The sequence below is a fragment of the Accipiter gentilis genome, chromosome 21 (genome assembly GCF_929443795.1).
Source record: "Accipiter gentilis chromosome 21, bAccGen1.1, whole genome shotgun sequence".
Lineage (NCBI taxonomy): Eukaryota > Metazoa > Chordata > Aves > Accipitriformes > Accipitridae > Astur > Astur gentilis.
Genome location: NC_064900.1, coordinates 15,633,350 through 15,647,782, shown reverse-complemented (window position 1 = coordinate 15,647,782; position 14,433 = coordinate 15,633,350). Strand labels below are relative to the sequence as shown.

Below are 14,433 nucleotides of genomic sequence, written 5' to 3'. Positions count from 1 at the left end.
TTGGGTATGAGGAGGTAGACCTAGCGTTTAAAGACCAATTACTGCATTGCCCAGACGCTACTAAGGTTAAGTTTAAGGGCATTTGCTCATATACTTAGCTCTGTGGTATTCATTTTTCTGTCTGTCACAGGCTTGTTTTCTATTCAGTCCTGCTTTAAGCAGATGGAAAAGAAGCAAATAGGGAGTGAAAGCTGGCAACCTTCTTTTGGGGGTGTTGGTTCTCACCACAAGACAGTTTTCTTGTTTGAAAAACAACATTTGCCTGATTAGATATTCAAGTAGCTAATAGGGCACATAGCTTACATGTTGTATGTGACTCTTAAAGCAATTGCTCCAGAGACTAGTGTTTGTTGTGAGTGGGCAGAATTATTTTGGGATCATAGCCTAACCAAAAGCAAGGGAACTAATGCCAAGTTTGGTAGGAATTACCTTGCAAGTGTCCAGTCTAACTGTAGCGCTGGTATAACACTTGCCTCAGTGACTGGGACTATTTAGCTTATAGTTAGAAGATAATTGCTGTTTACCACTGTTAACTGAGTCTGAAGCTTCAGTGAAGAAAACATGGGTTTAGACAGGTTGGGTTGAATGGGAATATCTAGGGAACAGGGGGTTTGGAGGAGCTGCTGTCCTATGTTAATAGTTGTTCCTTCATGCTGCTTACCAGTGAGACTCTGGGAGGAAGGATAGAGAACTGTCTGGGGAGACATGGAGAATTATATGTGTTTATTTCAGAATCCATTATGTTCATTTTTACTTTGGCATAATCTGCCACATTCATCTTGCCATCACTTGTTTTTTGTTTCTGTTCTTTTTTTTTTTTTTTTTTTTTTTTTGTGCCTCTTGAACATTGTCGTGCAAACTCTGCTCTGCCACCTCGTCAGCTGCAGTACATCTGAGAGCTTGATGTCACCAGTTAAGCAGGCTCCGCAGAAGTCGCCCTCCGACACAGAGGGTCTGGTAAACAGCATGCCCGCCAGATCACACCAGGTAAACTGCTTCCTGCTGCTTCCCGAAGCAGGATCCTCCCAGAGTGTGGGGGAGTTGGTATGGAAAAGATAAAGGCAGGGTGGGACACATGAATTAGGTGCTCTCTGTTAAGGTGATGACGACCTGGGGGGTAAAAGCGTCTGCTCCGAACAAGGCATGGGCAGTAAGCTGGGACTGGTGAACCCTTCTGTAAAAGGCTTAGTGCAATTGAAAGAATAGCATCTTGACATTAGTTGAGATGGAGTTTTATGCCCATTTTGTACTAATGTATAAAAAAGGATGGTTCTGATCTTCTGTGTTAACATATACAAGTGGTAGTTGAAGTGCAAGGATGAGAGCCTGGCAAGGATAAGGAGTGAGAAGTGGGTAGCTGTTTAATGTAGAGACAACATTAGCTGCTAGATGTGTAATCACCCCATAAAGCTGCCTGATCTGTTCTAGGATTGTAACGGGGAGGAATTTTACTTACTCTCCCATCACTGTGAAGATGCATGCTCTGTGGCATTGTACTTCCTCCACAAGGAAATGAGCCAGAGCAGTGCAAACACGGACCAGTGATGATCAGTTTGAAGATGACTCTTGCTGCTGAGAGCTCTCCTCTGCTGAGCCACCCAACTTTTGTGGGCTTGAAATTGCCACGCTTTGTCTTGTGCTTGCTGCTGTTCGCAAAGTTCTGCTGACTTTGAAGGAAAAAGGTGGCTCTTATCCAGACTTAACATCCCATGGGAAATTAGTCAGAGGGGAGAGAGCACGAGTCAGACAGGGTTTCTACGCAATATATGATTACCTGTTAACAGTGTACAGGATTTCCTTATTTGTAAGCTGTTTCTTACCTCTTGATTTGCATATTCCCAGCAATTTTCCTGCAGAGGTGTGAATCCTCAGTGAGTTTATGTCCGAAATGGACTTTTTTCTTCATTAACCACCTTTTAGCAAGTGGCTGTAGAGTCGTGTGTGAACTGACGGGTTTCTAAATCAGAGTTAATACCTGTTTTCTTAATTTCTCCTGACAAAATAATGGAGATGTGTGTTAATGTATCGACACTACAGGAAAAAAATACAGTGCTAACAGTGAGCTGGATAAAGTCAAAGTCCCTACTCTGTTGGGCTTCCAGTCTGGTTTTGAAATGCATCTTGTTCTTGGCAGGTGCAGTATTTCCAGCGTTTTAGCACATAGGCCCACAAAGCTGCCTACTGACTTCAGAGAACAGTTATTCTCTGAACACAAAGGCAATATACTCAAGTTATAAGATTTTAAAATACTTCAGATTTTGACTGGAGTGGGTCTAGTAGCAACAGGCTGCCTATAAGGCCTAGATAAAGCTCATCTTTTCTAGTTCATGGGAGGGGCTTCTAGAATGGGTGACTGCCACCCATCCCCACCCAAAAAAAAAAAAAAAAGAAGAAAAAAAGCTTTTGTGTGGGATATATGTTGCAGTAGCTGTTGGAGTCAACTTCCTTAGGTCAAAAGACCAAGATGTTCTATCTAATTACTGTCATGGTACGAAGCAGTATGTGCAAGTGCCCTGAGAGCTACGTGGAGGAAGAGTTTTGATGTTCTGCACTTACATTTTGAAAGCAAAAATACTTTTATCTTCTCTGTAATGTTTCGGTGTGAAAACTTGCTGTGTCCTCACCCTTCCATGTCCCCACTGTTCTGGGTCTCAGTGTACTGGAAGGAACATGTCAGAGTAAATCTAAACTTTGTAAAGATAACTCAGAATCAGTGTGCTTTTGCCCTTCTGTAGTCACTTCGGTCTGCTTATTCCTTGACAGGGTCCCCCAGGGTTTTCTCACAGGTAAGTTCCAAAAGGAAAACCTGAAGTGAGAACAGTCCTGACCTCAAAGGAAAAATATGGCAAATGGTTTTAGTTTTGTTTAGTTCTAGTTTAGTTTTTTAGTTTTTTAATCTCTTTTGTCAGGCAGAGAGCTTTGTCTGGATTTTCCTTTCTTGGCAAACGTTTGTAGCAGCAAGTGGTTCCTCTACCTTCTGTTAAGCATTTGCCCCATCTTTACAGAACAGCAAGTAAACATACTTTTCTTTAAAAAGATCCAGTAAAATCAGGGTAGATCAGATTTTGAACAGATTGTTTAAATCGGCGAGGAAACTAAATTTCAATTGATTACGCTTATATTTTTAACTTCTACCCATTGTTTGTTGTTTGTTTTTTTTTTAAAAGGGTGATATCAACATGCAAATTAACGTATTTGACATCTAGTATCACATATAAGTAAACCCTGATATTTCTTGGTAATCAAGAAATTGGTTGTAGTATTCAACCTTTTAAGCTGTTGTGTAGGTGAAATGCTGATATTCAGATTCCTAGCAGTTCCCAGAAGCTGTTGCAGGCTGCTTGCTGATTCAGGCACACTTTTGTGTCTTGGATTGCCTGGCAGTTTTAGACCAGTGGTTCACACAGTCAGTGCTGCGGTCAAACAGTAAAGGCCCGTGGACTTCCTTGTAGCCTTTTCCTTGGTAGGATGTGTAGGAAGTGACTGAATGCTTCATGCTTCACTGGTGGAGAAGAACTGTGAATACAAACACACAACCCCTGCCTCTGCAAGTTAAAAACAGTAATAGAGGTGTTCACTTTCAGAGAGTGGCATTTAAATTAATTAAATGAAGTTTATTCATTTTGTTCTTTATGTATCAGTTAAGAATCAGTGACAAAGTATTTGTCCACATCACTTCTCAGCTGAAAGTGCACTTGAGCCTGCACTTCCTTGGTGTTTTGGGCGCAAGTTTATCAAGTGCAGCCCTTGCTTTCTGTAGTGCCTCAGAGTGCTGAAAGCATGCACATCTGGTTCTGTGAATGTTCACCTGGTTGAATCAACTCCACTTGTTTTCACTGTGTTTTCCTTCTCAGCAGGTATGTTCTGTCCTGTCAAATTTGCATGTGGTGTTTCTTCTCCATGCCATCATTCTTTAGTGACTTGTATTCTACCATGACTATTATTTGGATGAGCGAGAAAAGCATTTCCAGTGAAGGCAAGAACTATATGTGTTTCCCAGATGGATGTCCTTGTTTAGCTAGTAATCTGGGTTGCAGCAAGCAAACTGGAGGGCCCATGTGTGTTGTCCCAAGATAGGCTAACTCCAAGGTGGCTCTCATTTGTCTTTGTGCTTTGCAAGTAGCTGAGTATTCATTTCTGGGCAGGCTGAAGGACCACTGATCTCAAAGTGTAACTTCTGTAGAATTGCATATCTGATGTACAGCCGTATGGTATAGAGGTCCTAAGCAGGTAGATCTGTCAGCGTAGAAGCAGGAAGCACTAAAGCTACATTAACTTAAGTGCAGACCTCTGGCTTTGTTCTTTCTGGTTTAAGACATACCAGAACAGGCTATGTTCGAGCTCTGTTCCAGGCTTTGAACTGGACCCTGGGACCCTGGGAAGGAGCAGTTCATGCCGCCAGGAATCTTGATTTAAATTTCAGATAACTTTCCTGGAGCTGGAATCTGTGATAGTTGCAACATCTTTCAGAATCTAAAAAAAATTGAAAATACTGTAGAGCACTGTTAGACCACGATGGTCTAATTTTGTAATTCCCTTTTCTTTGCTGTAACTTGCAATTCATGACTCTGCTGACAAACCCTTAGCAAAGTATCGGTACACCTGCTACTCTTTTCCCTTCAGTTCTGAATGGAAAAATTGCAAGGCTTAGGGAATTGCCGGGTTTTATGTGGCAGTGCTGGTCCCTCTTCTGGTTCTGAAGAGTCAGGATAAGCTTATTTGGGATTAGGTGAAAGTTCTGAATTGTTTAGATTTTTTTGAAGCTTTTACTTGTGGAAGAAGAGTCTTTACAAAGATTCAGATCATTGGAGGTATCAAATGCAGGAAAAAAAAAATGGCCCTGGTGCTGATTATAATCAGCTAGAAAATCAGTTAGCAAATCAAATAGATGGAGGAGCATTGTAATAAATCCTTGGTCTTCCTTTTCTCTGTGTTAGCTAATGCACCACTTATTTAGGTGATGGTGAGCACATCAAGACAATGACAGCTTGGTTTGGATCAGGTGATCACACCAGTCAGTCTCTCCACCACCGCCTACCATGCTGGCTGCAGCAGAATAACTGTATTTAACCTGGCATAAAATTAGAATAGTGATAAGATAACTGATTCTGAGTGAACTCCTGTGGTAGAAAATTGACCCATCAGAATTACTTCAACAAAATTTGAAATGTCATTGTGAGTCCTTCATACAGTTGTAGATTTTTGTTTGTTTGTTTGTTTTTTTAACTGATAGGAAGTACTTTCGAGCTGAATTTATCATACCCCTGATCTATGGCTTCAGGCAGATGAGACTTCCAAAATTGCTTACAAATAAACCTTAGGGTCACTTTGCCTTGAAGTCTGCACTCTAATTGGAATTAGTAATGTAATCCTGATAAAATGTTGGAGACCAGAACAACATGAGAGCCAGTAGCATAAAAAGGGGGAAAAAAAAGAAAACAAAAGATGGCTTTAATGAGACTTGAAATCCAGAATTTTCTAAGACATCAGTGTCTGGGGTTTTTGAGCATTTTCTCAGTCTGTTATTTATATTCAGAATTTTATATCTGCTTGCAAGTTTTCATCCTTCTGTCCATCTCCTTCCTCTACTCTTTATCTCTTGGGAAATACTTTACCCGGAAGGAAGAACATTTGGATTTAAAGTACTTCTGAAAGAGAACAAGGTATTTATCAGGTGTGTGCTTTGCCATTGTGTTGGGGGGGGGGGAAACAGCTGTGCAGAAGTATACCTTCAAGGACTGAATTTTCTGTACAGCAGGTCTCTTTTCATTTCTGGCCCTTAATAGCTTCGGAAATTAGGTGGAAGGATTTCTGGGTCAGTTCCGTAGAGTTGTTTTCTAACTTGGCAGGATACCAAAAGTACTGGGGAGAAGGGGGTAGGAGAAATGCCTGTGAAGGCTACTTCTTTCTGGGACATAAGGGAAACAGAAACAGAGGTAAATGGATGAAATGGTTTTGAAGCAAAAACTGCTGAAAAAGCTGCAACCAAACTAAAAGATCTCTCCTTGTAATTTCCCCCCAGATAGGACGGTCCCTTTTCCTCCTGCACAGGGTGTGTGTGGGGGTGTGTGGTCTCTCTGCTGAGGTCACCTGGTAGGTGGTCACAGCCTTCTGCTCTGTGCTCGTGTCAATTGGGGCATGCAGAATGGGAGCTGCAGGGCAGACCTTTCCATAAAGGTCCCGCCTGTCTTGTTGGGTACCTGCTCATTGTAGGCTGCAGTCCTGTCCTCAGCCCATCTTGAATAGCTGCAGTTCGCTTTCCTGTGGGCTGTGTTTTGGAGGACAGGGTGTTTTAGGAAGGCGCTGGCATGTTTGCATGCGCTGCTGAAAGATGGTGCTGTAATGTCCTCCACTGCACCCCAGCAAATATAACCAAGATGTGTGGCCGTGCTTGCCCAGGGTGTCTGTGGAGGTGCTCACTACCTGGGTTGGCTCGGAAGTCAGGTAAGAATTCTGCATTACTGCACCATTTCAGTATTTTCTGGCTCACTGCTGTGTTAAGTCTTGATCCCGTCACTTGCTTGGGCAGTGACTGGTGTCATAAGGTGGCTGCAGGTTTGTTCTCTCCCTCATTATCCAAGTGGTACAGCTGTGCTGGGACATACGGGACTTGAGTGACAGTATGGGAAGTATCCTCTGCTATCTACTGGTAAATCTGCAGTTCAGTTCCTCTTGAAAAATATTAAGTCCAGCATGCATCTGACTAAACCATGTATCTTTGCTCTGTAGCATGTAAGAATTGCTGCTTTTCAGAAGGAAAGATTCTAGATTTTGCTTTTGATGAGAAGCGAGCAGCTGTAACAGTATTAAAGGGAGGAAATGGTGCTGTTTGGCATGCTCCTGATAGGAGAAAGGTGGCAGACTAGAGCTCATTCGTAGGTGAGGGTTCATTCCACCTGCTTCAAAGTGCCATTAGCAGTCATAAAAGCTCTGTGGTCTTGCTATAGCTTTGGTCTTGCTGCAGCCCCTGCGGAAGTGAGGGGCAATGTGGCCTATTCTGAAAAAAAACTGATTGTGCTTTTTTATTCTGTTCCCAGGGCCCAGTCATTTACGCGCAGTTAGATCACTCCGGAGGACAGCACAGCGACAAGATTAACAAGTCAGAGTCTGTGGTCTATGCTGATATTCGGAAGAACTGAGATGAGATCCTAAGCTATCCAAAGGAAAACACACATTCAGACTGGAATTGCTTGAACGAGATTTGACCCAGAGAACTCACATGTGGCCTTTGATGCCTAGGCTAGGACCAATGCATGTGCATACAGAGGGAAAGATATATATGTATTGTGTGTAAATAGTCTATTTAATCGTACAGAAGTGAGACCAATGTTGCATGTTGAAATGCGGTTAAGAATTTTGCTTATAAATTGCCAATATTCTTTTTTGTATCTTGTGTGACGAGAGAGAAAGTGAAAACTCGCATCACAACTTTAAAATATTTTTATCTTGATTATTAATGGAGAAACTGGAAGATGCCTGAAGATTCTAGATTGACCTGGAGATCCTTTTTTTGCTTATAGGGCCTAATTTCTTTTGTGGAAGCGAATATAAAGAAATCTTTATATTCATAGAGTTCTTTATGTGTACAGGGTATTCATCTTTCCTTGGTCAGATTCTCAATACAAGCTGCCTTCTCATATAAACTAGACACTTTCACTTGGTCTTGTAAGCCAAACTGTGACTCCTAGCTATCAGAAATGTAATGTATGTCTTAGCAGTGTAAGTGAAGGAAATGTTTAGGCCTACCTGACCTGTATAACACAGGTCACAGAACTGTTTACTTCTATATTGAGCCCATCTATTCAAGCTTAGTCCTTTAAGGTACAGGGGTAGTGTTGATCTAATGAATTTTGTGAAATGGTAGTTTACCTGTGAAAACAGAAGAGCTAGTGAGTTAAAGGGATAGGAAACTATAGCTGTAGGTGGTTGCCTCAGACCCTGTTGAACCTTTCAATGAAATGTTTCTTCCTCGAAGCTCTGTCGTTTCATATAAGCATGAAAAAGGGCTCCAAGGGATCTGGAAGCTGTAGTACTCCCTCACCTCTCTCCCATGTCTCCATTATACCACTGTCACTTCCTTAGAGATGCTTTATCTGTTCCTAAAAGCCTGTAGTGGAGGCTGAATGACCTCTGGAGGAAATCTAGGGCTTCACTCTTTGGTTTTTTTTGATGTGTGTTTTTTTGTGTAACCTATATTTGCACAGAGGATGTGGAGGGCAGTTTATTTCCTTCCTCTCTGCAAAGTCTACTACTTGAATACAATTTCCCAGCTTCTTGTTTCTAGATTAAACTCCTCATAGATTGTTAAAGATCTCTGGTCGTTCTGCTGAAGAGGATCTTTCTTTAGCTGACCCGTTTGTATCCTGAAATCTGGTGCTAAAAACTAGAAGTGGCATTCCAGCTGAGGTCTTCTCAGAGTAGCGCATAGTAGAAGGATTTCTGTTTTGTGCATCCTAATGTGGTGTTGGCTTTTTTATAGCAGCAAATAATTTTCAGTTTGGTCTACCATAACCCCTTCTCTCTGATTCTTAACCATTTCCTAGTTCAGTCTATTTCACAGAATGGTTGAGGTTGGAAGGGACCTCTGGAGATGATCTAGTCCAAACCCCTACCTTCTCAAGTAGGGCCAGCTAGAGCAGGTTGCCCAGCACTGTGCCCAGTTGGGTTTTGAGTATCTCCACAGATGGAAACTCTACAAAATCTCTGGGCAACCTGTTCCACTGTTTGATCACTTAGAGTGATAAAACAGTAAAAAACCTGCTTCCTTGGGTTCAGGTGGAATTTCCTTTTTTTAAATTTCTGTCCATTGCCTCTTGTCCTGCCAGTGAGCTACTACTGAGAAGAGTAGTGCTCTTCATTCCCTCCCATTGAGTATTTATAGCTGTTGATAAGATCCCCCCAAGCCTTCTCTTCTTCAGGCTGAACAGTCCCAGCTCTCTCAGCCTTTCCTCATATGAAAGATGCCCCAGTTCCTTTATCATCTTTGTGGCCCTGCACTGGACTTGTGCCAGCAAGTCCATATCTGTCTTGTACTGGAGAGCCCAGAACTGGACACAGTACTCCAGGTGTGGCCTCACCAGTGCTGAATAATGGGGAAGGATCATCTCCCTTGATGTGCTGGCAATACTTTGCCTAATGCAGCCCAGGACACCATTTGCTTTCTTTGCAGAAAGGGCACATTGTCGGCTCATGTTCAACCTGGTGTCCACCACGACCCCCACAGGGTCTTTTCTGCAAAGCTGCTTTCCAGCCAGGTGGCCCCCAGCCTGTACTGGTGCATGGGGTTGTTGCTCCCCAGGTGCAGGACTTTGCCCTTCTTGAACTTCATGAAATTCCTCTTAGCCCAATTCTCCAGCCTGTCCAGGTCCCTCTGAAGGGCAGCACAACCATCTGGTGTGCCAGCAACTCCTCCTAGTTTTGTATTGTCTGCAAATTTGGCTCTACTGAGATTATGTTATGGCTTTTTCAGACTTCATCTTCAATTTGTCAGTTGGAAACTTGGTTTGAATTCTCATCCTGTCCTCCAGTGAGCTTGCAACACTCTTAACTTGTTATTTGCAAACTTAAGCCTACATTCCATTGTAACATCAAGTAAATGAAAAAGAGTTTTAGGCCTGTGGCAGACCCTTTCAGAACCACATTAGATAATCCTTTAATTATGACAAAGCAACTTTAATACACAGCAACCCAACAAAGTTGGGTATGCCAACACTATATTCTTTCATCAGGATCAGACTTCACTGGTTTCCTGACAACATCTGCCTTTGTTAGAAGCCTCATTAAGATAAGGATGAATCCTGCTGCTGCTGCTTTCCTTATCTACTGGGCTGTTAACTTCCCAGCATTTCTTTTACACCTAGTAAGAAAGGACCGCTTTTGACATGGTTGCTGGAGAAACTTGATTTTGATCTGTCTGTGTTCATCCCTGTGCATCACCATCTTTCTCCCCAGACATTTTAGGGTAAAAAGGAGAAATGTGATGAATGTAGTGATCAAAAACTTGCTGCTATTGAGAAGACAGGGCTGTCCTTGGCTCTGAAATCTGCTACTAATGTTTGTTTCTTTTCCTGCTGGAATATACTGGAGAATACGAGCACAATGCTGATCTGGTGCTGACTTTAAGAAACACACTGATCTGTTTGGTGCTGACTTTAAGAAACCCATTGATCTGGTTGGTGCTAACTTTAAGAAACACGCTGATCTGGCTGATGCTAATGTTAGGAAACATGCTGATCTGGTTGGTGCTAACTAACGTAGGAAACATCTTCCATTGCTTTTGTTTAGCTACAGGTATGTTCATATTGCCTATACTGAGGAGGCTCATTGCAGGGCTGCTTGGATCCTCTTTGTGAAGGCAGAATGAACTCGGAAGTATTTTTTAAAAATGCTGAACATCTTTCTAAAAAGAAACAGAAGTCCTTTCCCCCAGGAATAGGAGACATCAGTCTGAATACCTTTCCAGTGGAAAGGCTGTTGAATTATCTTTTTTTTTTATTATTATTATTAATTGGTCACGGGAACATGAATAATGTAGCTATTATATAACTTACTCAGGCTGAAGTCAAAAGAACTTGAGGCAATGTGAGACTTGTGAACTTTCTGTCCCTCAGTTTATCTTAGCTTGTTTAATCATACGATAACCTGTGCTGATGAAAGGGACTGATGCTAAGTTGGCTTACTCTCAGGAGACAGAGGACTTATACTTCCTTGATGGGTAGCAAGCAGAGATTAACGTTAGACGAGGTCATCATATCCTGATGTTATGGTGCCCAGAAGTTTAACTCTGTTTGCTTTACTGCTGTTCTCTTAATTCTCTGATGCTGTTCTTTGCAGGTGGAAAGGAACAGCTTGGACTTTGAGGAACGCTGAGCGTGTTGTCCTTGTCCTGCTGTAGTACTGCTGCTAGCTCTTTTTAGGACCATCTATTTTAAAACGAAGTGCTGCCTGGCAGGCTCTCTGCAGCACAGCTGAGGGTTACGCAGCCTCTCTTGAGGCAGTAGCAAATGTCTGGAACTGTTACGTGGGTCATCGCCCCTGTATGGTGGAGCTGGGGAACGTCTGTGTGATGTAAAAGACTTGCAATGAATTCTCTTTTATTCCTCATGCAAACAAAACTGGGATCAATCTGAAATCCATTTCTCAGCTGGGGGGGGGGGGGGGGAAAGGGTCTTTTATGGGTAGAAGTGACCTTCTGTCCATTGTAGGGGTGCAGTTTTGGATGGCCAGCCTGGGCTCTGGCAGTTAAGCCAGCTGGCACCCCCTAGAGCCAGGGGTATGAATCGCATCATTCATGTTCCCTGTTTTTAATGGAACTACAAAGCAGAAAACTTTTGGCTTTTTACTAACAGTGAATATGTTCTTCCTTACTTTTGATTACCAGAAATGAATTTTGAGAAGCAGATTACAAATAATTATGAAGTATCAATCTAAGTAAATTGGTAGCTGTACTCAGTACATCAAATCTCCATTGCCTCTTTTGACTTGAGCAGTTTTTCTGTGAGGAACATGGTTGGCATGTTCATGAAATGGCATTAAGAGCCATTACAGGGTGGTGGGTGGCAAATATGTCCCTGTAACTAATTGAATGATGTGTCATTTGTAACTGGAGACCCCTAGGGTTTTGTTTTCTCTCAAAGCTTTAGTGATAACTTCAATTTGTGACTAGAAGAGCTGGAATTAGGTTTTTAAACCTGTGAGAACTGTTTAGTTACGTAACCATCTGTCTTGTAACTGCAGTAAATGTGTATATGCAACTTAGAAGCTGCATTGCCTTGGAGTGGATTCATTGAGGTCAAGTGTGGGCTATTTGATTTATAACCAAAACACCTTAACTCTGTATTGAAATCTTGTCCTGGAATTTTACCTTATTAATGTATCTACCTAGCACCTCAAGTACAAAATGTTCTTATTGTATAATAGGTGATGGAAATATTTTCTCTTTAGAACCATCAAAGCTGAGAAGGTGGGTAAGACTTCTGGGCTGTGGCCACACACCTGCGGTGCTAGTATTTAGGTAACATTTTTATATGGGAGACTACAAGATCATATTAACTATGCTCAGCAATTATACTCTTCTTGAGGCTTCTCTTTCCCTTCTCTTCGCTGCCCTAAAGCTAATAAGCCCTTTCATTTAAAGGTATTTTTGTACTTTAAAACGTAAGTTCAATGCCTTTGGAGATCAGTGTGCTGTGCAATCTTTTCTGTCTCCCTGCAGTGCCAGCTGTTTTTATGTGGTAAATGTAATTGGAAACATAGTCTGGATACTTTTCTTTTGTAAACCTCTGTCTCGGAGGTATGTAAGAGAAAAAACACCTGTAAGACAGGTGTATAATCTGAGTGAGGGAGCTAGGTATGCACTGCATGGCCTGATTACATGAAGAGCCAGTGTACCAACTGTTAGTGCTTTTGCTTTTACGACTCATCTGGAAACAGTTATCTTGGATATTTTTTCTTGAATGGACTTTCATGTTTTCTGTTGTAATCTTGTGAATATTTTAATACACTTTTTTTTCCCCATTACTGGTTTGCTGGATGAGTCTTACCTGGTTAGGGACTGGGAAGGGAGTGGGACTGAAATACACCACCTCTCGTTCTGGCAACATTCTTCAGTCACTTCAGTCTCTATCTGCTCAGTGAACAACACAGCTGGAGAGTTCACCATTTGAATTGTGATGGGTTGACCCTGGCTGGACACCAGGTGCCCACCAAAGCTGTTCTATCACTCCCCCTCCTCAGCTGGCCAGGAGAGAGAAAAATATAACAAAGAGCTTGCGGGTCGAGATAAGGACAGGAGAGATCATTCACTAATTACCGTCACCGGCAAAACAGACTCAGTTTGGGGAAAATTACAAATCAACCAGAGTAAGGTAATGAGGAATAAAACCAAATCTCAGAACACCTTCCCACCACCCCTCCCTTCTTCCCAGGCACAACTTCACTCCCGGATTTCTCTACCAACCCCCCCCAGCGGCACAGGGGGACGGGGATGGGGTTTACGGTCATCACACGTTATTTTCTGCCGCTTCATCCTCCTCAGGGGGAGGGCTCATCACACTCTTCCCCTGCTCCAGCGTGGGGTCCCTCCCACGGGATACAGTCCTCCACGAAATTCTCCAGTGTGGGTCCTTCCCACGGGCTGCAGTTCTTCACGAACTGCTCCAGCATGGGTCCTTTCCACGGCGTGCAGTCCTTCAGGAGCACACTGCTCCAGCGTGGGTCCCCCACGGGGTCACAAGTCCTGCCAGAAAACCTGCTCCAACGTGGGCTTCTCTCTCCACAGATCCGCAGGTCCTGCCAGGAGCCTGCTCCAGCGCAGGGTTCCCACGGGGTCACAGCCTCCTTCGGGAACCCACCTGCTCCGGCGTGGGGTCCTCTCTCCCCGGGCTGCGGGTGGATATCTGCTCCACTGTGGACCTCCATGGGCTGCAGGGACACAGCCTGCCTCACCAGGGTCTTCCCCACAGGCTGCAGGGGAATCTCCGCTCCGGCGCCTGGAACATCTCCTCCCCCTCCTTCTGCACTGACCTGGGGGTCTGCAGGGTTGTTTCTCTTACATGTTCTCACTCCTCTCTCTGGCTGCTGTTTTCCGTCTGTCCCAACTTTTTTCCTTCTTAAAAATGTTATCACAGAGGCGTTACCACTATAACTGATGGGCTCGGCCTTGGCTGGCGGCGGGTCCGTCTTAGAGCCGGCTGGTGTGGGCTCTCTCAAACACAGGGGAAGCTTCCAGCAGCTTCTTATAGAAGCCACCCCTATAACCCCCCCTGCTACCAAAACCTTGCCACACAAAACCAATACAATACCCTGTATTACCACTTCAGCTAGGAGAACTAAGAAATGCATGTGAAACTGTAGCAGAATACACATAGGAGAGAAATAGCTTCATGGCAGGACAGCCCCTGCAAAAGGGAAGCTGACAGACTTATCAGGTGCATGTCTTGTAAGAATGGAAAATGCTTTCCTTAAAGTATCCAGCACAAATGCTTTGCACAGGATAATATAACATTATACATAGAGTGAGAAAGGAGGGGACATCGGTGCCACAGCAAGGTGCTGCAGCTCATTCGACTATAGAATGGTTTACTCTCCACCCTTGCCATGCTGGAGCGATAACTCAAATGGGGTGTACGTGGGGGGAAGTAGGGGTGGAGAGAGGCTTAATAACAGGAGTTTCCAAAACTCCAGTATTTCAAGGCCTTCATTTTCCTGAAAGCTGAATCCTGAAGAAGCTACTCTGTCTCACAGTTATCTTTTTCTCCTGGATATAAATTCCTGAGCACTGGTACTGACTCCTAGCTTTGGTGGAAGAAGTCTCAGAGAACCTGCCAGGGAAGCTCATTGATACCGTGCTCTGAACACAATTACCTCGTACTTCTCAGCAAAAGATGAGCTCCAGCCGTGTAATGCAAAGCCTTTGCTTGGAAGCTATTTCAC

General features: G+C 43.3%; 1 protein-coding gene across 3 annotated transcripts in view; it reads left to right on the top strand.

Annotated features, from left to right (window-relative positions):
- The window catches only part of MPZL1 (myelin protein zero like 1), a 40,185-nt gene extending 27,666 nt beyond the window's left edge, over positions 1-12,519 (top strand). Inside the window, exons 5-6 of one of the 3 annotated variants that reach the window (XM_049824353.1) lie at positions 882-987; positions 7,038-12,519. In XM_049824353.1, the coding sequence (XP_049680310.1) occupies positions 882-987; positions 7,038-7,139 (208 nt within the window). In that variant the 3' untranslated portion in view covers positions 7,140-12,519. The other 2 variants (XM_049824354.1, XM_049824355.1) reach the window with 2 other exon arrangements.
- Positions 12,520-14,433: the final 1,914 nt, after the last annotated feature.